The 21,186-nt window shown below is 57.1% G+C and overlaps 2 protein-coding genes across 3 annotated transcripts; one reads left to right on the plus strand and one right to left on the minus strand.

Moving 5' to 3' along the window:
- Positions 1 to 11,800, plus strand: ENKD1 (enkurin domain containing 1). Its single transcript, XM_005489909.4, has 8 exons — positions 1 to 222; positions 4,344 to 4,450; positions 4,709 to 4,924; positions 5,980 to 6,152; positions 8,261 to 8,413; positions 9,453 to 9,622; positions 10,444 to 10,580; positions 11,041 to 11,800. The coding sequence occupies exons 2-8, from the start codon at positions 4,366 to 4,368 to the stop codon at positions 11,199 to 11,201; spliced, it is 1,095 nt and encodes a 364-aa protein (XP_005489966.2). The 5' UTR covers positions 1 to 222; positions 4,344 to 4,365; the 3' UTR covers positions 11,202 to 11,800.
- Positions 11,801 to 13,275: 1,475 nt separating this feature from the next.
- On the minus strand, positions 13,276 to 18,694 carry PARD6A (par-6 family cell polarity regulator alpha). 2 transcript variants are annotated; one of them, XM_074550857.1, is made up of 3 exons: positions 18,521 to 18,694; positions 17,066 to 17,288; positions 13,276 to 14,328 (listed from the first exon to the last, which is right to left on the minus strand). In XM_074550857.1, the coding sequence occupies exons 1-3, from the start codon at positions 18,581 to 18,583 to the stop codon at positions 13,544 to 13,546; spliced, it is 1,071 nt and encodes a 356-aa protein (XP_074406958.1). In that variant the 5' UTR covers positions 18,584 to 18,694; the 3' UTR covers positions 13,276 to 13,543. The 2 variants fall into 2 exon arrangements, with proteins under 2 accessions (XP_074406958.1, XP_074406957.1); XM_074550856.1 differs by having other exon boundaries at positions 13,276 to 14,331; positions 18,521 to 18,691.
- Between the last annotated feature and the right edge of the window lie 2,492 nt (positions 18,695 to 21,186).

The raw sequence follows: 21,186 nt of genomic DNA on the forward strand, positions 1-21,186 counted from the left end.
GTCCCGGTGTGTTTAATGCAGATATTGTGCATTACGGACCGGGGGCTCGGTGTCGGGCACAGCCGGCGGTGCCGAGGGAGCAGCGCCGGGGCCCTCGGGGCCGGGCCCGCCCATCCCGGCGGAAGCGGCCGTTGCTGGGGAGCGGCGGGGCCGGGCCGGGCCCTCGGCTGCCGGCGGGCCCAGCCCGGCCTGGCGGGGAGCGCTTCTCCGCGGCCTCCCTCGGTGAGTCCTCTCGGGGCGCCCGCGCAGGGGCCTGCCCTGCCCAGGGCCGCCCGCCTGGGCTCGGGAGCGGCGCAGGCCGGGGACGGCGGGAGCCGGGCCGGGAAGCGCCGGGCCCGGGGCAGGGGGAGGCCGCGGGTCCCCAGCACCGCGGGACTGCGCTGCTGGCAGCGCCCCCGAGCCCCGAAGAAGGGAGCCAGGAGCGTTCCCCCGTGCTGTCCGGTCCCCGGCGGTGCCCGCTGTCGCTCAGCGGTGCCCGCTCTCAGCACGTGTTGATCTCGGGGCCGGTGTTGCTCTCCCGTGCCAGCCCGGCCGAAGGAGCTGGGGCTGCCACACAAGCTCCGGCCTCAGCACGGGGCTCGTCCGTGCATCCCGGAGGAATCGCACGCGTTGAGTGAGGCTCCGTGCCCTCCTCTGTGCTTGCCCTCCGGAGTGAGGACTGGGCTGCAGCTCTGTGATCCCCACAGCAATCTCTGCCCACCTTCCAGCACCGAGCACGGCCCTCGTTCAGCTCCTCCCCCAGCAAGAAATTCCTCTGACTCCCTGGGCAGACTGTCCAAGCTGGCTTTATTCCTAAAAACCTGTTGGTAGACACCAGCTCCCAGAAATGCAAATGCCAGTGTCACACCTGGCTGTACCTGTCCCTCTGTTTTCAGAGAGACAAAAGGAAAAATGGGTTTTGGGACTGGCAGATGAGGAAGAGCTGGTGGGACCTGGGGAAACTCACGTGGGGAATGTTGTTAAAAGGAGAATATTAATCTCTCCCATAGCAGTCAGCAAGGAGAAGGCTTAGGCAGGGACAAAAACCACTGGTAGGTTCACAGCACATTGACCCCTGCTCCTGACTCTCAGTTTTTTGGGAGGAATGGTCTCAGATCCATTGGTGCTGTTTTGGTGCAGCCCTCGGGCGTGGAAGTTATCCTGATGTGACTTTCCATTTCAGCTAAAACTGTTGAGGAAGGAATCAAACATGCAGGACCAGCTGCACGGAGATTAGCCCTTTGATTTGCTGCAGATGACTTGCTCTGCTTATCACAGCTTATCACAACCGTGGGATGTTTTTTCCCATGCTTTTTGCAGAGATTGGCTCATGAAGGCAAGAAGCTGGGCTGGCATCAGCTCTGTGTGTGGTAGCAGCTTCCTGGCCAGGGACCCAGGCACAGTGAAAATGTCATCTGTGGAAAAGAGGGAATGCTTCAAAGTCAGATGCCGAGGGTTCAAGGCTGTGAATGCACCTGCCTGAGGCTTGTCTGTTCCCGTGTTTTGCAGTTACCTTAACTACTATGCTAAAAACAAGCCACAAAAGGAAGCTGTGGTTCTTACAGGCTCAGTTTACCATGGGGATAAGTAGCATTTTTACCACTTGGTCAGCTGCAGCAAAGGGTACAGAGTCGAGTTAATGGTTATTAAACCATTAAACCAGAGAACTGGAGCCTGCATTGCTCGGCTCCTAGGCCAGCATAAAGCCATGTTCTGGTGGAGAAGGGAGCAGCACACTGAGCAGTGTTGAAGTTATTGGGTTACTCCAGCAACTGCTCTGTGCCTCCTGGAGCTGTGCAGGGTGGCTGGGAGCTGGGACTGTTCCCTAGGGAGTCTGCAGGGACAGGAGCAGAGAGGAGTGCACACTTGCATCTGTTTGCCTGGACTTACTCAGCCTGCTTCTGCAGAGTGTGCCTGGATCTCACAGCCTGTGAGTGCATAAATGGTGTGTGTCTGGTGGCAGCAGGTCGGGTGCTGCACTGCTGATGTTTAGGTTGCTGATGTGGTGGTGAAGCAGTTGCTGTGCTGGGTGCAGGAAATCCCCCAAGAGGGCTGACCCTGTCCCCTCACCCCTCTCCTCTGTGTTCATAACTCCTGCTGTGTTTTCCTGATGCTTGCTCCAGTGCTTCTCTGGATGTAAAAGTCACGTTCCTTTTGGACAAAAGGTTACATGGGCAGAAAACAAGCTCAGTGAAAGAAGTGACTTGTTTGGTGCAAGGGGAATTGGCTCAGCACAGGACTGTTGGTGCTGCAAAGCTGTCCCAAGAAACAAAGCAGGTGGGAATGGCAGCCGAGGCCATGCAGTCCCTCTTTCAGGAGTGAGCCATGAGGGTCTCCCACTCTGTCCCCTAGCTGGGCCCATAGCCAGCAGGAGCAGAGCAGCAGCTGAGGAAATGCATTCCTGGAAGTCTGGCTGGGCCACTGCTGCTGGGAGCTCGTGTCCCTGTTGTCCCTGCATGGACAAGATGCTCCCTGTTGTAATGAGGCTCTCTGATCTTGCAGGATCCCATGCCAGAGGTGATGTGACTTGCAAATCAGGGAGTGGGTGTCATTTGCAAGCTGCCTGCAGCAGGGCAGGGTGCAGTTGGGATGTGAGGTATAAAATGAGCCTTCCATCCCCCGCCTCCCCTCAGCCTGCCTTTCCTCCTCAGTCCCCCGCAATCATTGTCTGCTGGCACAGGGCTTGATTTCAGCCTGTCATTTTACGTGTAAATCACTGGGGTGGGACCTGAGTTCAGATCAAGATCAGATGTGCGTTTCAAAGCCAGTAGCTGCTCTGGAGTGATCTCATGGTGAATGCTTTCTTTTTTTTCTTTTCCTCTAGAATAAGAGAGGCTGTTCTGGCTTAGTCGATCCATTATCGAGGAGATTAAATAATACCAAGCCAGCATCCTTTTATCTCTGGCTGAGAGTCTGTGCCTGCTTTTCAGAAACAGCTTTTCCAGAGCGGAGCAGCTGGCCAGAGGCTGCACATGCATGCTGGTGTGCAGCATCAGCACTGCTTGCATTGCCTCTGCCCTTGTGTCCAGGAGATGAATAACAGCATTTTGCTAATGGGTCTCATGTCAACAGGGGTGATTTAGCAGGGAAGACTGCAGTGCATTAGTTGCTATGAGTCAGATTCACTCAGCCTTGCACTGATCCTTTATTGGTTTATAAATTAAACTGCAGATGCTGCGTCCCGTCAGTGCTGGCATGCTGAGGATCCTGAAGGGGTTTCTTCCCGTGGACTTGTCTCAGAAATGTTTAAATGACTGCCTCAGGAGTCAGGGAGGGCAGGTTGTAGCCCCAGCTCTCACAGCAGTGACTCCAGCCAGGCTGCCCTGGCGCCTGTCACAGTTGTGGTGTGGCTGTGATGAGGCTCTTGTGGCACCTGCTGAGAGCTCATCAGCAGTGTGTGCCTGCTGGGTGGCACCTGCAGGCTCGTGCTCTGAGCTCTGCGTTTGTTGTAAGTGTAAAAATGCTGTCCAGGAGGTCTTGGTGAGCAGTGCAGGGAAATTGATGCTGGCTGCTCCTGGTGGAGGGATCTGTGCTTCTGTCATGGAGAGAAGAGAAGCAACAGGGACCTTGTGGGCCAGGACAGGGGCTTGTGGCTCTGTCGGCTTTGAAAAGTACTTCAGAAATTAAAAATGTTTTTCTCTGTTCTCTCCAAGACCTGAGAAACCATCTGGGCTCTTCCCCAGAAATCCAGTCTTTGCCCCACATGGTACTGGAGGGAAATGTTTTGTCTTTTTATGAAGTGTTTGTCCTTCTGAGGGTCAGCCCCAGCCTGCTCAGGGGTGTGACAGCACAGGTGTGTTCTCAGGGAGGATATGGCCATGTGGGGCAGGAGCTCCACCTTCCTCTGGACAAATTGTGTTTGAACCACATTTCGAGGGAGCTCAGGTACAGGATAATTCAAATCTCACTCTAAAAGCTGTCAGATGATGGCCAGTTACCTCATGTTTCCTGTTCACTCCTTCTGTGTCTGTATTCAGCATTTCCAAATGGGAGAAAAAAGCCACAAAGGATTTTTTGTACTGAAGGTACCAATATTACACCAACTGTGGGCATTTTCAGCACTGGTTAAAACACTGACCCACAGTAGGAACAGGGCTGCTGGATCCTTCACCTGCATAGAGTCCAATTTGGGGTGGTTTGTACCTGCAGGACATCTCTGGAGCTGGGGGTGAGGTGTCAAATAAAAGTTAGAAATTCCCCTATACATACATACATACATATATATATATAAAATCAAATATACATATTATAAATTTATATATATTTATGTTTATATATATATTTATGTGTATATATATATTAAATGTAGCTTTCCAGTGGCTCAGTGAGCCCTGCTCATTTCTGGTGGTTGTTTTCTGTGGCAGAGGCAGAGCACTGTGTGGCAGGATGTGTGAAGGGCCATCCAGGATTTCTGGACCCATTCCTCCAGACCCAGGGCTCTTCCCAGAGTATTACAAACGGCCCCTCTCAGGTGAGTCCTTGGTGCTTGGTACAGGCTTGGGGCTTTGTGCTTTGGTGTGACACAGCATGGTGTCCTCAACAGTCTCTATTCACTCTGGTGAAGGTGCTTCTGGTGGTGATCCTAAAGTATTTTGTACAGCTGGTTGAAAGATGGGAAGGCATAAGGCAGAGGTGAAGAGGGGGTCATCACGTTGTTGGTGGGCTGTGGGTGCAGAAAACTGAGGTAAGCTCATTTCCTCACATGGTTCTCCTTTTCCTTTCCCTGCAGCTCGAGGGAGGCTGGAGGGGAATGCTCAGAGGCTGTTTTTGACCTCCAGCCCCCTGGACCCCGTCCCCAGCCCCTGTCTGGCTCTGGGCAGTGCCCAGCCAGCCCCTCGTGTCCGCCCCAGCGGGAAGGAGTTCCTGGAGAGGGGACAGAAGGGGACACTCAGCCTCCTGCTGCAGCTCCAGGGCATCTCCCTTGATGGGGCAGTGCCAGCCAAGAGTAAGTACAGCCAAACCACTGCTGCCTTCAGCTGCCTTTGGGGCCAGGCATGGAGCATTTGGGGTCGGTTCCCAGGATCTGTGCCTGAGGAGAGCCTGAGCTCCACAGGGCTGGTCACTCCATCTGCAGCTTTGGGCCTGGCAGTGGAGTCACCTCTGCTGGAGCCAGTGATGTTTTGGCTCCAGTTTCAGTTTTAGAATGGGAAGAGGGACTTGAAAAAAGGTGCAAAAATTAGGATTTCTTTACAGTCAAGTTTCCATATGAATCAAACAAAACCTTGATGTATTGAGGATGTTTAACATGGTGAGTTCCTAGTTGGAGAAGCCAGGAAGGATTTGGGAAGGGTGCCTGTGTATGTGGATGTGAGAACAGCTTTGCAGAAGATGTCCCCTTCTCCAGAGCAGGGATGTCACCCAGAATACATTCAGAGGTCCAGGAAGGAGATAAGGTTGAGCCCTGTGTGTCATTTTAATTTATTTCATGTGCTGGCATTGCCCTGAGCTGGTGCCAGTGTGGTAGATGCCACAACTGCTGTGCCCAAGCACAGATGAGCATCTGGCTATGTCAGCTGAGCTGTTCCCTGCCTTGGAGAGCCCAAGGAAGGATAATTTTTGATTCAAAACCAAAACAAAACACAGTCCTAATCCATAATCTTGGTTATGTCAATGTGGGACAATGTCTTGAAACCAGGCACAGGGCAAGCTCAAGGCTGTGCAGCCCTGTCTACTTCAGAAACACCTTGTGATCTGAGTTGGGAATGGGCCTTGCTCTTGAGAGGGACTGGAATGGTCCATACTGGGACAAGAGGAGAACAGGGGAGTCTGTGGACACCAGCAGTGAGCACAGACCTGTTCTGTGCTCACCTGGGCAGGGTGGGATCCCCTGGCAAAGGAATCAATCTGAGAGTGGAGTGTGCATCTCAGGGGCAGGAGCAGACATGGTCTGGTCTGCAGGAGAGGGAAGGGCTTGCTGGGTCTCTTGGCTCTTGGAGCAGCTTTGGGAGGGATCTGTGGCAGTGTCTGGGAGGTGAAGGTGTGTCTCCCCTTGCTGAGCAGGGAAAGAGGCCAAGGACTACGAGAAGGAAAATGTGAGGAGGATAAAGGAGATTCAGAGGAAGTGCAAGGAGAAGGAGAGAGCCCAGGAGCACAGCCAGCCCAAGCCTGTGAAAGCTCTCTGGAAATCCCAGAAATATGAAAATGTGGAGTCAAAGGTGAAGGCCAAACTGCAGGTTGGTATCTGTGGAGGAGCTCTTGAACTCTCCAGACTTGGGGAACAGTGATGGAGACAGGGGGGTCCTGGAGCCTGCAGGGTCTGGGGGCATCTCAGTGCTGAGGCACAGTGGGCAGGTGGGGCAGTGGGGCAGTGAGTGAGAGTGTGTGGTTTGGGTCCAGGCAGTGATTGCTGCCATAATCCCTGTCCTGCTTCCCCCTCATAGCTGTATTTCCTGCCAGGGGATGCTCCCATCTGGCTTTTCAGCTTCCCCATGTTTGGGGCAGCACTTTTTTGGGGTTTGTGCCAACAGGCTGTGGTGTTTTACCCAGAGGTAAGGTCAGCAGGCTGCACTGAGCCTCTGTCCAACTATTCCCACCCTGTGGATACACAGTGGGCAGTGTGTTCCATGTGTGAGCATCTTCCCCAAATGATTGTCCTGGTGAATAACTGTGGGATTCACATTCTCTGAACAGAGAGAGACAATTTTCTCTCTCAGGTTCATAGAAAGTGAATCCCACAAATGACCACTGCTCTGAGTGGCACACAGACATCTCCAGGCAGTCAGGGTTGAGGCCTCAGAGATCAGCACAGCCTCTGAGGGTGCTGAGTTGGAGCCTTTAAGTGCCTCCTCATTTCTTCAGTGCTTCCCTTCCATCTGTAGCCAGCTTTCAATGCTAAAATGACATGTATTGATAACAACTATAAAAATTGACAGGATGATTCCCAAGCCAGAGGTTCCAGCTACTCTGTCCCTTTTCCAGATGTGTCACCAACCTGTTTGGTATCTGTGACCCTTCCACACATGGGAGCAAACCCACGAGTGCTTCAAGAACACAAGCCCACGCTCCTGTTTGACAAATCCTCTGGGTTAGAGGCAGATTGAGCTCATTTCTGCCTTTGTTGTGGGGAAGGGGGGTGGTCTCTGCGCAGGCAGTTCTGCGTGGTGCGTTCCCTGTGCTCTGTGTGCTCCTCCAGAGGCCCTGGCACTGACTCATGATGCTTTAACTGTTGCTGGGGCTCTCCTGGAGCTGAGGTGTTCCCTGTGAAGGATCTCCATCTTCTGTGGAGCTGCTGCTGCTGCTGCTCAGAGTTTCAGTTGATTCTGCTGGGTCTGGATGACTCATGCAGAGTTTTTTCTCTGTCTCCTGCCCCTGAGGCTGTTAGCTGTAGCAGTTGTCTTGGGAAGGGTTCTGGCAGTCCCAGTGCCCTGTGGAGGGAGATGGGGCAAGCTGTGCTCTGTGCTCCTGAGGTCACAGGCTCAACTTTGAGCCAGCTGTGCCAGGTGAAGGTAATTCTCATTAACTTATCAGAGAGATCCAGATTTGTTGAAACAAGACTGATCATTTTTGGAGCATGAGCAGTCTGTGCAGTGCTGAGGGCAATCCCATACCCTGCTCCTCACACCAATCCCACCAGTGTGGCTGCCCAGTCCCACCCTGTCTGCAGCTCTGCCCAGCTGAATGGGCCAAGCAAGAGGAAATCTTGCCCAGGGAGCTGCAGTTCAGACCTTGGGTATTTGTGAAGATCTGGGGTGGCCCTGTGCAGTTCCCATCACTCCAAGGGCAGAGCAGAGCCCCAGCTGCATTTTTCATAGGGTCACCCACTTGCCACAGTGTCAACTTTCAGTTCTCAGGGTTTGTTTGCAAACAAGGCTGTCTGGGATAGTCCCAGACCACCTGCTAGACATCAAGTACTGTCACCCTGTGCCACAGCCTTTGAAGATGCTCCTCAGATGCAATTCCACCAGACTCCTTCACTTTCTGCTCCTTTTTCTTTCTGGAGTGATACAAGCACAGATTTGAGGTGCTGAGCAGAGCAGCATTTGAGAACAGCACCTCAGCAGGCAGCCTGCTTGATCCAAATTTGCTTCTGCAGAGTTCCCCCCATTTCTTAGCCATTCATTCTGTGGCCAGGTCTGACCTGTTGCTGTTTGTTGGCCTTTGCTGGCTGATCACAGATTCTCTTCCCCCAAGAATTTCTGCAGGCCGTGGCAGAAGGTGTGTGCTGTCGTGTGCCTGCTGCAAACCTGTGTTGAGCTCCTGCTTCACCACCCAAACAGGGCTGAGAGGGTTTTTCTTTGCCCCAGCCTCCCTCCACGGGTGGATCTTTCCTTGCCTTTCCCAGGAGACCTCTCCACCTGCCAATCCCGAGGCTGTGAATTTCCTGAGGGCGTATTCCCGCTGTGGCTCTGGGATCAGGCCATGCAGACCCCTGTCCCCAAGGCCTGCCAGGGCAAAAGCAGGAGCAGACACAGAGGCACAGGGTGCTGAAACCAAGGTGAGTTACACACTGACTGCATCCATCCATCCCAGGCATTTCTGGCATGGAAAATCCATTCTTCTAGAGTGTTGGGGCAGATGTGCTGCATGAGTTGGGAGATGTGTAAATGCTGTTCCTGGCTGAAGGGAAGGAGCAGGGTCCTGGTCACTGGGGTGGTGAGATGGATATTCAGGGACTCAATTTCTAGCTTCATCCTCACTCATAGTTCAGGAGCTCATGAAGTTTGCTGTGAAAATTCCACCTCCTCATGCCAGCAATCTCAAATCTGCTCTTCCAAGGGCTTTGCAGGAGGTCTTGGGGTTTTGAAGGCTGTTCCCATTGTAATCAAAGGAACTGTGGCTTCTGGATGTTAGATAAAAATTTGGGAAATGAGTGTGTGTTTTAGTAAGGAGAGTTAAATCAGCATTAGTAGTTAAACCTTTCAAGTAGTCTGTTTGGGAGGTCCTAAACAGCTCCATGACTCATGTCCTTTTCCCTTGGCAATTGTGAGATTGTCAGTTTGTTGGTTCCTAAATGCCATGAACAACTTAATTAAACAGGACATGATTTACAAAGGAGGAGACCAGGGAAATCTTAAATGCAAACACAGCCACCTTCTCCACTGTTTTGTCCAGCAGAGGAGCTGTGGTGGAGTTGCTGTTTCTGGGGAAGTGCCCAAGCAGCAAAGTTCCTGCTCTGCCAGGGGTTCTGTTGCATTTCTTGGTGAGCTCCCAGCCTGTTTTTCCTCTGCCCTCAAAATGCTTCATGGGGACTACATCAAGCCTGAGGTTTTTTTGTCTTTCTGGCTTTTAAGGCATGTGGTCATCTTGGGGACCTTATAGAGGTCAGGATTAGGCTTGGCTTTAGGTGCCTGCCTTCCCAACCATGGCCACAGCTCCTGCCTGAGACAGGCTGTGCCGAGGGTCCGCCTGTCCTGCCGTCACACAATCCATGACCTTGTGTGCTGCATTTCTGCTTTCCCCTTGCATGGCCAGTGTCAGCTGGCTGTGTGCCTGTGCCCAACCTGCCCCTGATGCCTGGCTCTCTGTTTTTGCAGCTGCAGGTGGAGGGCAGGAGCGTTGACTTCATCAGGCACAACGCGTGCAGCGCCAAGCGGGCGCCGCTGCGCCGCTCGCAGTCCCTGCAGGCGCTGGCGCAGCTGCTGCAGCACCGGCAGCAGGAGCAGGAGCAGTACAACGCCACGCAAAAGGGACACGTCCCCCAGTAGTAAGTGTGCCTCTCTCTGCCCCATGGGACTGAGACAGGCTTAATGCATCCCGTGGGTGTGCCTGGAGAGATGGGCTGGGCATAGAGGTGCTCTTGCAATGTGCAGCAGTGCCTTTTTCTGGGACTGGGGAGTAAACGCTGTCCCTGCTGCTTTCTTGGCTTAACCAGCATCCCAGTGTGACAGGGCTCAGAGGGAGTTTTGTCTCCTCCTCCCTTGCTTGCTGTTGTACAATGATGCTGATATGGGGAAGCTCTGTGTGCCTTGAGAAATGTGCTCCTGCCCCTTTGTAGGCTTTGTTCCATGTAATGTAGCTTTGGCTTGGAGAGGTCTGGGTTTAGAGAGGCAGAGAGCTCACTCTGTCTCACAGGTGTTCATCCTTGGGCCTGGCTTCTGAGGAACATCCAGCTAGTGCTGTGCATTTTGGGGCTCTGCATGAAAAACAGACCCTGTCCTAGGTCGACTGTGGTGCCAGTCCTTTGGCTGTGCTGTCCTCTGCCAGCATCCCTGGCTGTGAGCTGCTGTCTGACTTCATTCTGCCATTGACCCACAGATGGTTTGGCGAGGACTCAGTGAGCCAGAAAGGAGGAGCAGCAGCCCTTGTCTCCAAGGAGCACTGTTGGCCTGAGTGCATCTCTGCCCACAGCCCTTTGTACCTGTGGAGCACATTTGCTGTTCCACACATGTGCTTTATACACATGGGGGTGTGTGGCTCCCTGGGCTCGTCAGCCAGTGACACAGAACCTGGTGGGGTTTGAAGGGCACATTCCTGGCCACATCTGCCTGTGCCAGATGTGCTGACACCTCTCTCCTTTGCCCCCAGCCTGCTGGAGAGGAAGGAGCTGTGGCGCAGGCAGGCGGAGGAGCGGCTGCGGAACCTGCCCGACCCCGACACCCCCCCTGGGCACACCCTGATGCCCGAGGGACAGCGCCTCGAGACCCTCAGCAACCTCAAACAGAGTAAGAGGGAAAAGACAGTGAGTCCAGCTCAGAAAAACAAACAGTCCCAGGCAGGATAATGGAGAAGAGACACAGGGACACATTCCTGCCACTTGGAGAGGTGCCTGGATTAGGGCATATATAGGCAGAGTGTGAGCTGGATGCATGGAAAGAGGAATCAGTGTCCTGCAGGTTACAGGACTGGCTCTGGAGCACACTTGTCCACTGGACTTGATGTCAGGGTTGCTATTGCTCCTAAAATCTTAGAAAAATTTTGGCTGGAAGGGACCTTCAGAGGTGTCTCATCCAATCCTTGGTTCTCAAAGCTGGAGCAGGTCCCTCAGGTCTTCATCTAGCTGAGGTTTAAATAGAAGGATTCTAGGTCCTTGTTCCAGTGCTGCCATTGTGTTCATAGCTCTAGGAAAAGGATGGATTTCTTTGCTTTTCAACTTACACAACCTTTTTTCCCCTCTTTTTACAGGCCAGGAGCAGCTGGTGAAGGACCTGGTTCTGCTGCCCATGCGTGGGGACAGCCTCCGGATGCAGAAGAGGCGGGTGGAGCTCGAGAGGAAGCTCTCCCAGATAGACGAGGCAATCAAAATTTTCTCAAGGCCAAAAGTCTTCATCAAGTTGGACTCCTGAGCTGGTGGGGCCAGGTGTGCTGTGCTGCTCTGCCTGAACATCCTTTGTTGCTGGGCAGGAATGGACATCATGTTTTGGGAGGGAAGGAGAGGAAGCCAAGTTCCAGACCCTGGGCCCATGCAGGTGCCCATAACAGTGTCCAGTGCACAGCTGGCATCTCCTGCTCACCTTTCAGTGCTGTGTCTTGTCCACAGAAAAGGGAGGAAGATGCCCTAATAAAGGCCCTGCTCAGTGGTCTGGGGAGCAGTTGTCTCTGCTGCTTGGCTTCTCACAGATCAGCTCTCTGCTCTGGGTCTGTGGCATCACTTCTACTTTCCCTTTTTTTCCTACTTCTAGAAACTGGTAGGAGGTCTCTTGTGCTGCTGCCTGTGGTATTCCTAGTCATTCTCTTTCTCCTGAGCTGGACCATGGTCATGGCTCATCCTGAGCACCTGAGAGCTCAGGGGAACAGCTTGGGGACAAGAAGGAGGCACAGAGCTTCAGTGTTCTCTGCCCAGGGAAGGGCTGAGCTGTCAGGAGGGTCCGGTCGGATGTCTGGAGAAGTCTTTGTTGTCTGTGGGGCTGGAGATACTCCAATAAACCATCATTTCCATCTTGCAGTGTGTGTGCAGCTCCCAGTGGGCCCAGCAGGGCCTGGGAGTGGTGTGGGCAGCAAAACCATCAGTGCAGGCAGGGGATCATGGACTGGAGAATGTGCAAAATCCTGCTGGATCTCCATCCAGGCTGGCAGGACAGGGCTGGAAGGTGCCATCACGTAGGTGAGCTCTCTGCTGCCTTACCTTCAGATGCCATGCAGGAACCTTGCAGACCTTTTCAGGGATTTGCTGCATGAAGCAAAGAAGCTGTGAGGGATGGCTGGAGGGCTTGGTGCATCTCCTGCTCAGCAGAGGCACAGTGCCACAGCTTGGAGCCACATCCAGCTGAATTAGCAGAATCTCCAAGGGGGGCTTGCCCCGATCACCTTGCTGGGGCTCTGTCTGCAGACAGTGCTGCCCTCAGGGGGAGCACTTTTACCCCTGAAATCCCATCAGGTTTTCCCTTCTTGCAGCTTGTGCTGTTGCTCCATCTCCATTTGCTACACAGGGTGGATTTGCTACTGTGTGTGGATTTTCCAAGCAGCTGCCTTTTTGCAGGGGCTGCTCCATCCTGGCCAGGATTTTGTGGGGTGGGGATATTGTGGAGTATCCTATGCCTGTGCCACCTGGCACACTGCAGTGCCCTGGGATGTCAGGGCTGAGGCTGCTGCCAAGGGGTGGGGAATATTTTGGCACTCGAGGGCTGGAGGAGGTGAGATGCCAACTGGAAAATCACCTCATGTGCCCCTGGGGCCACCTCAGGGCAAACCCCAGGCAGGCTGAGCCGGCTGGGTGAGAGTGGCTGGGGGCCATGGGCACAGCCCCTGGGCACCTCCCTGCCCCAAACCAGCCTGGGCTAACCAGCCCTGCTGCCAGATCTGCCTCTGCTCTGTCTGGGCCCTGGCTGTGTGCCATGAGTGTCCTCAGCCCAGCCTGCCCTGGCCTCAGGCTCTGAACAGAGAGTGGTGCTGGCTTTTCAGACCCCGAGAGCTGCAGGGCTTCCTCCTTGCCAGTCCCACCACAAGCCCTTGGCAGCAGTGAGTGCCACCATCAGCTTGGCCCCTTTGGGAGAGGGACTGAGGGTGCTGGGAGCTCCAGCAGAGCAGCAGGGGCAGGTGTGGACCCCCCCTTGCCCTGAGCTTGGGGCTGAAGGAGGAGGATGGGGCTGCAATGTCCCCAGCAGCCTTAGCAGGGCTGAGTGACAGCCAAGGTGCTGCTGCCAGGCCAGGTGTCCCCTGCATTAGTGAGGGCCCTGCAGCAGGGACAAGGTGGGAATGGGGGGACCAAGCAAGGCTGACTGCATCAGGCCATCAGCTGCCCAAAACAGCCTGGACATGTGTCCTGGGGCAGGCACAATGAGTCTCAGTGGGGTCACCCAGCACAGCAGCAAAGGTCGAGGCCACAGCCCCCAGGCACTGCCTTCTGTGCACAGGGCTGGGGAACCCACCCAGTGTCCCCCTCCTCCCTGCAGTGACATCAACCAGGGACAAGCACGGTGCTTTCTAGAAAAAGTTTTACTGTCCATTGCAATATATTAATGATGCATATTTCAATAAAACAATTAAAAACCCCTGCTTGCTTGGAAGAGGAGGCAAGGGCGCTCAGAGGGGCAGTGCCCAGCTCGAGTGGGTCCCACAGTGGGGCTCCTGGGGTCACAGGGGGTGGGAGCAGGCAGAGGGCAGCCCCTCTCCACCCCTGCCCACTGGCCACATCATCACCCTGGTGTCCACATCCAGATCAGCAGAACCCCATCACGGACCCCTGTGGCTATAGGGTGAGGAGGGTGCCATCCTCCCGTGCGCTGCCCCTGCCAGGGCTGCCGTCGTGGCTGCCCAGGGACTGCAGGGAGCCCCGTGAGCTGTGTGGGGACAGGCTCCTCCGCAGGGCTCCGTCAGCGGGGCCCCCGTTGGGGCAGCCCCCAGGGATGTAGTGCGAGGCACTGTCGCTCTCGATGACCAGGTCTCCCTCCTCGTCGCTCTCGGCCGTGCTGTAGTTGCTCAGGTACTGCGAGGCTGGGCTGGGGGTCTGCTGGCTGGGGGTGCTGTCCGTGGACACGCCGGAGCTGCCCGAGGCCTTGCTGCTGCGGATGACGTTGTTGCGCTGGTTGGCCGGCTTGACGGTGATGATCAGGTTGTGGCTGTTGGCCACCATCATGTCCGTCACCTGGTCCAGCGACTTGCCGGCCACGTCGATGCCGTTCACCTCGAGGATCTCGTCGCTGACCGCCAGCAGCCCCGTGCTCTCGGCCAGGCCGCCCTTCACCAGGCGGGAGATGAAGATGCCGGGCACCTTCTCGACGCCCTGCGGGGCCACGCGCACGCTGACGCCGTCGCGGATGTAGAAGCCCAGCGGTTTGTCGGAGCCGTGCTTGTGCAGCCGCACGCGCCGGTGCGTCTCGGGCAGGATGTCCACGTCGATGATGGAGGAGATCTGGCGGAAGTCCTGGGGCATCCCGATCAGCAGGTGAGGCTTGGCCCGGTAGTGCGCTGGCCGCAGCAGCCCCTTCTTCTTCCGCTGCAGGGAGTTGGAGGCGAAGACGCTGGCGTCAGACTCTGCTGTAGGGAGCCAGGGAGGGAGGACACGGGTCAGGCGCTGCTGTGGCTGCTGGGGATGTGAGCACCCGCCCTTGGCCCCAGGTGCTGGGGCAGTGCTCAGCACAAGGGCCCTGCTCACAGCTTTCACTGCCTTTTTCTCCCCGCATCATCAGCCTGGCTCTCCCTGCAGCCTGTCTCCGCTGGGGCCCATCTCCTGGGATTACCCAGCGTACACAGGCACACAGGCCAGGATTAGTGGGATCGAGGCAGTGATTCAGCCTTAATCACACTTTAAGCCAAACTCTGCAGTTTAACACTAGAGCTGCCAGCTCTGATGGCCTGGGAGCTGCAGCCATGCCCCAGTTTGGGTTTGGGGAGAGAGGATTCCCCCACATAAGTGTGCTGTGGTGGCAACCAACTCCCTTAGGGAGAGTCCAAGCCCAGGAGACAGCACCAGAGTCCTCAGCCCCACCAGGGCAGGGCTATTGCTGGTGTGGGTTGGTGATAGCCACCACTGTGTCCTGCAGAACTCTGCCATTCCCAAGGACAGAGACTCCCCACCTCCTGGAAATTCATCTCAGGGCTGCAGCATCCTGAGAGCCCCTGAATATCCCAGACTGTGATTTGTGCCCATGTCCCTTACTCCACCATCAGGCGCCTTCATACAGGGTTTGACTCCCTCCTTCTGGACCGTGGCCTGGAGCTGCTCTGTGGGACCCAGCTCCAACCCATCCCTCTTGGCCTCATCCACCAGGTGCTGGGGAGTAGCCCCTGGTTCCTCTCTGGTTTCTCCCCATCTCTTTCCATGGGGGAGCCCACATCTGGATGCTCCATGGTCAGTACATTCCACACAGTGTCCCCCACCAGCACCTGGACACTGCTGCAGCTGCAGGGCTGCCAGGGATGTCCCCAAGCCCAGGGGACATGGGATTTCTCCCTAGCCAAGCCAGCCTGCCAGGGCTCCTGGTTTATAAATATCTCCCTGCACACACAGCCTTGGCATATTTTTAGCTCGGGGAAGGGTGGCGGAGGCTTTCCCACAGCTATTTCAGCACACAGCTCCTCTCCAAGGGGCGCAGAGTGGCGGGGCCAGGCAGGTCCAGCAGCCAAGGATGGGCCCCATGGTGGCCCTGGCAATGTCCCACACTTTCCCCTGCCCTTCCAGTGAGCCTTGGCCCAGGCAAGGAGGGGCAGCACCATTGTCCCAGCCAGGCTGCCCTGCAGGGATGCCCTCACCCAACGGGGTGATGGCACTGAGGGGAGCCCAGGTGCAGCCTTTGCTTTTTGCCCTGCTGTGGCAGGACTGGCTGCTGCAGAGCCCACTGCCAGGAGCACACCTGTGTGTGTGCACAGCTCCCTGCACCCGGTGGGGTGAGAGGCTCTGCAGCCACATTCCTCAGCGACCCAGACCGGTTCAACGACAGCCCAGCCTCGGGATGACCTGGATCCATTTTAAATTAGCTGTGATTCACCCAGGACTTGCTCCTGGCCTCTCTGCTCACCTCCCTGTGGTGCTGGCAGCCCCAAGGCCCCTTTCCTGCGGGCACAGCTGGGTGCTGGGGCTCCCTGGTGCTGCCTGCCTGCCTTCCTTATCATGCTGCCCATGGAGCCAGGCTCTCCCTGCTCCCTCTGCACACTGTGTGTCTTGGCACAGTCAGCTGGGTCCTCACAGGCTTCTCCAGCAGCTCCTTGGATGGCTCTTGGGAGCAGGAGTGATGGTCCCACTGCAGCCTTGCACCCCCTACACTGGCTCTCCATGTCACAGCCTGGGTCCCAGCATTGGGCCAGGAGCAGGGGATGGTTCAGTGCTGGCAGTGACAGCCCCTGAGCACACCATGAGCTCCAGCAGCCTGGATCACTGCTCTGCCAGCCCCCACACCATCAGCCACAGGGGAAACACATGTCCAGGGCATCCCACAGCACCCTGATGCAAAAGCCCAGGAAAACTGACACAGCAGCCAGGGCTGGCTACCAGCATCACCTCTCACTCAGAGACTTCATACCGCTAACCTGAGCTGGAAACACAGACTCACTCTGGATGCCGTGCTGACCCTGTGGCTCTGCGTCAGGCTCTGGCTCTGTGAACTGCTGACTGATGGTGCTGAGAAAGAGAAAACCTCGGTGCTGCTAAACTGAGTGGAAGGGGACGGGCTTGTTTTCCCTGAAAACAGGAGAAATACTCAGAGTGTTTGTCCCTTGGAGGCTTTTATCCTCACCAGGACACTGCTATCAGGATGCTATCAGGTGTACCTGTGCAAGGAAGTGGTTCCCTGGGAATATGCCACTAAGATAAGGGCAGGGAGGCACCAAGCCTCTTCCCAACACCACCAGAAATCCAGCAGCACCTGGCACCCTGAGAGCTCTGCCAAAATGACGGCTGCTGCCTCCTCAGGGCAGGAAGCTGGATGGGGCTGCTGGCACAGCACTCACAGGAGCTATACAGGTGTTATCTGGGAGCCCACGCTGGCTTGGCTGGAACACACAACTTCAAAGGGGTGAATTGCAAGGATCTGCCTTTGCTCACCAGGTCGCACGGGGCTGGGCTGAGGCAGGTGCCCTGGGCTGCCAGGGAGAGCCCTGGCAGGGTTCTGGCAGCCTCCCAGTGCCACCATCACCACATCCATCCACCAAAGCAGTGGCTGGAGGGAGCGTGACCAGCCAGGCCCTGCTGGCACAGCCCAAAAGTGGAACCAGCAGTACTGCAGGCTGTGGCTCATCTCTCTTGGTAGGAAGACACATCCAGTGCCCCGCTTACCCTTCTTCTGGATGATGACCCTGAGGAGGGGGTTGGCAGAGGACAGGGCTTTGTGGTAGTTGTCGTCGTTGTTGATGGGCAGGAGGTCCCCGTGGATGTCTGTGTAGCCCAGGAGCACATCCACCCGCGGGATCTGGTGCACTGTCTGCAGCAGCTGGTAGAAGTCCTGGAAGCTGCCGGCGCTGGAGCGCTTCATGGCAAAGCGGCGAAATTCAGCGTCAAACTGCAGGGGAGGATGAGGAAGAGGAGGAAGAGGGTGACCCTGGGCAGGGCTGGCCCTGATGCAGGCAGGGCATCACACAGAGCTGCCCCGGGGCAGGCAGAGCCGGTCAGGAGGAGCCCGTCCCAAGAACAAAGTAAGAGGAGGGAAGCCGTTTTTGTGCCCAAACGCTGAAGCGATGGGGCAGAGATGGCCCCGCGGTGGAGGAAGGACCCTCTGGCCGTACCACCAACCGTGGCAGACCCCGCGCTGCCGGGAGCCCTTCCCTGCGACACGGGCGCTGCCGTAGCACCTGGTGAGCAACAGCGCTAATTAATGCCTCCTTCCGTCACGACGAACGGGAAGCCAATTAAGAACAGGCTGAGGAGCGCTGCGAGGATCGCGCTGCCCGGGGGGGGTCACACCCCAGCTGTCGGGGCAGGCGGTGCCACCACGTCCTGGGAGGGAGGGCACCCTGCACCCTGCCGGGGGTCCTGAGCAGGCAGTGCACAGCTGGATAAGGGTGCACAGCTGGATAAGGGTGCAGAAAGGGAGTGCACGCAGCTGGGTGAGCACAGTGATGGGTGGATGGGCACAGGTGGACGAAGGTGCATGTCTGGGTGACCGCACACATCTGGGCAAGGGTGTGCCAGGTGAGCGCATATCTGGGTGAGCAGACACGTCTGCGGGAGACCACAGCCGGGCGAGCGCACAGTCATGCAGGTGTGCACATCTGGATGCGCGACAGGGGCTCGTCCCTTGCTGGGGGAGCACATCTGGGTGATGGCACAGCCGGGGATGAGCCTGCCTTGGCGAGCACGCACATCTGGGTGAGTGCACATCTGGGCGAGGTGTGTGTCGCCGGGGTGACCGCTCACCCCGCACCGCCGCACCGCCGGGGCCGCCTCGCACACCGGGACTGCCGGAACGGCGCACCGGCGCCCTGCGCATCTGGCGAACGCTCCGCCGCGGCGTTCCCACGGCCGCACCGAGCGAGTCCGCGGCCCGGCAGAGCCCACGGTGGCGGGACGCCGCGGCCGCCGGGCCGGGCTGCGCTCGGGGAGGCTCCGGGCAGCGCCGCCGCAGCGCGGGGAGCGGAGAGCCCGCCCGGCCTGGCTCCAGCGCCGCTCCCCGGTGCGCGGTGCCACCCCACGTGTGCCGCCCGACGCGGGGGCGACGCGCTCGGTCGTGACCCGGCGGAACCGGCGCGGGCATCAGCATCGGCATCCCCGGGGCCGTCCCCGGCGGGCGCTTACCTTGCTCTTGACCTCGATGACGGGCTCGGCGGAGCGCGCCGGCGTGCGGTGGTGCTTGGCCATGGTGCGGGCCGGGCCGGGCCGCGGGGCCGCGCCGCCACCGCCGCTCCCGCGGCCACGGGGGATTTTCACCGGCCATGACGTCACCGGCGGGCAGGCCCGGCGCCGCCGCGCCATTGGCCCAGGCGGGGCGGGGGGCGGGGCCGGACGGCTGCTGACAACGTCGCCGTGGAAACGGGGGTGGGGACGGGACCGGCAGGACCCCCATCCTCATCCCAGTTCCCAAGCCCGGCTCCATCCCCATCCCCTCCGTGTCCGTCTACCCGAGCACGGCTCCGCTCCCCCTCCGGCCGCCGCCTCGCCGGGACGGCACCGGCACCGCGCCGCTAACCTCGGGCTGTCAGGAACATCATTAGCGACACATTAAACACAACAGCGGCCCCTCTCTAGGGACGCCGAGCTCGGGCAGGCGGCCAGCATCCTCACGGAATCCCCGCGAGTGTCACCGGTGGAAGCCTCGGCCCAGCCCGGGAATATCCCTGCATTCCTCCAGGCTGGCAGAGGGCTTCCCATGCCACAGATTTGGTGGCCTTTGGCACAGGCAACCCTGGTAGCAGGGCATGTTTTCCAGCTGTGTCCCTCATTCCCCACCTCCTGGTTCGTTCTGGCTTTTCTCCCTTGTCTGGCAGGGAAGTTTCATGTTGCTCCAGAGCAGCGTGGGCCACGGAAGGTTCATTGTTTTGTGGATGATTTGCCTTAGTGAGCAGTGGAACAGCTGAGCGAGGGGAGGGAAACTGACCGAGTTCACCGGGTGTGCTGCAAAGCCTCGGCGTGCCTGTCCCACACCAGGCTGCCAGGATGTGCAGGCACAGCACATCTCCTCGGTGCTGCCAGGCTGTGCCCACAGGTGATGCCCGTGGGATGTCTCTGGCAGCACTGGCTCTTCTCGGGCACAGAGACACTCGGGGACAGCCAGAGAACCCCCTCCCTGCAGACCCCACTGCAGGGCAGCTCTGCCAGCGATGCCAGAGCACACTGTGAGCTCCCTCCTGCCAGCACCAGGGTCACCAGCCCCAGAGCCTGAACAAAACCAGACTCTGAGGAATTTTGGAGCCAAAGGGGCCATGACAGCAGCACCATGAAACTGTTTTTAAAGCCAGACACCCAATGAGCACAGTGCTTCTGACAGAATAAACATATCGAACCAAGCCCAGACAATCAGCTTGGCTTGTCTGGATTCTGCTGCCCTTTGATCCTTGCTCTGTCCTGGCCCAGGGAGCAACTTCTGGTCAGGACAAAATTGCATCACACCCCGGCATCCCTGCAGCACCAGGCCTGTGTTAGCTGCTCTCAGGCTTGTCCCTTATGTCACTGTGCCTGGGTGAGCAAAGGAGCACACCAGGCTGTGAGACCATGGGGCATCTCATGTGCTGGCAAATTCTCCTCTGGCTGTTCCTGCTGTGCCAGGAGATTGCCATGCCATGAAAACCAGCCTGACCACAAACAGAGCTGTGAACTCATCAGCAATACCCACTCAGCCCCCCCAGTTTACTTTGTTGTTTTGTTTGTTTTGTTTTTTGTTTTTTTTTTTTTTTTAACAGAGTAATTGTGTTAAGTTCAGAGAGATAATCCTGATTTAATCCATGGTTAATATTTACGCAGGTGACAAAAGCAGCTTGCAGCCCTTCATCTCCAATTTTGGTAAATTGGAGTTAATTGTTCAGCAGGACAGTGGGGTGATGTGCTGGTCACACCTTCTGGTTCGTGCTGTGACCCCTTATCTGCTGCCACAGAGTGAGCTAAGCTAAGCAGACACTATCAGGGAAGTGTTTGTTTTGCCTCGGTCCCAGGAGCTCTGAATCAGCCTCTGGAGCTGGAGCATGTGCTACCTGATGTCCAGATGTGTCCCCTGACTCCAAATCCACCAGTTCTTGGCTGCTGTGGGTGAGGGCAGCGAGGGCCTGGCTCTCTGGTGGGTCCAGCACCCCCAGACATGGAGGGGGGTGCTGAGGTTCAGCACTCAGGTGCCTCAGGAGGTTGTTCCTCCAGCCCCTGCTTCAAGCCCGGGCAGTGCTGGATTTAGGTTTGTCCAGTGAGCAGGCATTTTCCCCAGCAATGGCTCAGACATGGAATGAGCAGAACTCAGCTGAGTTCTGCCCCTCTTGTCTGTGATGAAGGAGGAGCACAGGAGCCTGAGCTCGAGGCAGGATCGGCGCTGTGGCTACAGCTGCACAGCTGGTCCATGGGCCAGCAACAGCACAGGGAGTCCCAGATAAAACACACAGTGCCTGATCCTGGTTTCACTCCAACACCTGCACAGCCTTACCCTGGCCCTGCCACCCACGGGAACTCGCTTGGTGCTCTGAACAAAGGCTGCAGCCAAGCGAGCAGCAAAGTCGCCTTGACTTTGGCAATGTCAAGGGTGGCCCTGGACACTGCGTTTGTCAGCAGGAGCTGAGGGATGGGGATCACGATCTGTGCTGATGGAGTAAGAGCAGCAAACAGCTCTGGCCGTGTCTCCTCGGGCTGCTGGGACACAGAGCAGGAGTCAGGGAGGCAAAGCCCACCTGGGCATTGAGCCGCCGCAGGGACAGCAGGGACAAAGCAGGCAGGAGCGCATCCTCATCCTTGTTGTGGGGTGGATACGAGAGGGGAATGGGCTCTGA

The sequence above is a fragment of the Zonotrichia albicollis genome, chromosome 13 (assembly GCF_047830755.1).
Source record: "Zonotrichia albicollis isolate bZonAlb1 chromosome 13, bZonAlb1.hap1, whole genome shotgun sequence".
NCBI classification, from domain to species: domain Eukaryota; kingdom Metazoa; phylum Chordata; class Aves; order Passeriformes; family Passerellidae; genus Zonotrichia; species Zonotrichia albicollis.

Bases quoted from the DNA above. Each gene is read 5' to 3' on its own strand.
- PARD6A (XM_074550856.1), bottom strand. From the start codon at position 18,583: ATGGCCAAGCACCACCGCACGCCGGCGCGCTCCGCCGAGCCCGTCATC. The intron at 17,289-18,520 runs GTAAGCGCCCGC...CCTCCCCTGCAG, and splicing joins TCATCGAGGTCAAGAGCAAG to TTTGACGCTGAATTTCGCCG. The intron at 14,332-17,065 runs GTAAGCGGGGCA...GGCTCCCTACAG, and splicing joins GGTCATCATCCAGAAGAAGG to CAGAGTCTGACGCCAGCGTC.
- ENKD1 (XM_005489909.4), top strand. From the start codon at position 4,366: ATGTGTGAAGGGCCATCCAGGATTTCTGGACCCATTCCTCCAGACCCA. The intron at 6,153-8,260 runs GTTGGTATCTGT...TGCCTTTCCCAG, and splicing joins AGGTGAAGGCCAAACTGCAG to GAGACCTCTCCACCTGCCAA. The intron at 9,623-10,443 runs GTAAGTGTGCCT...CTTTGCCCCCAG, and splicing joins AAGGGACACGTCCCCCAGTA to CCTGCTGGAGAGGAAGGAGC.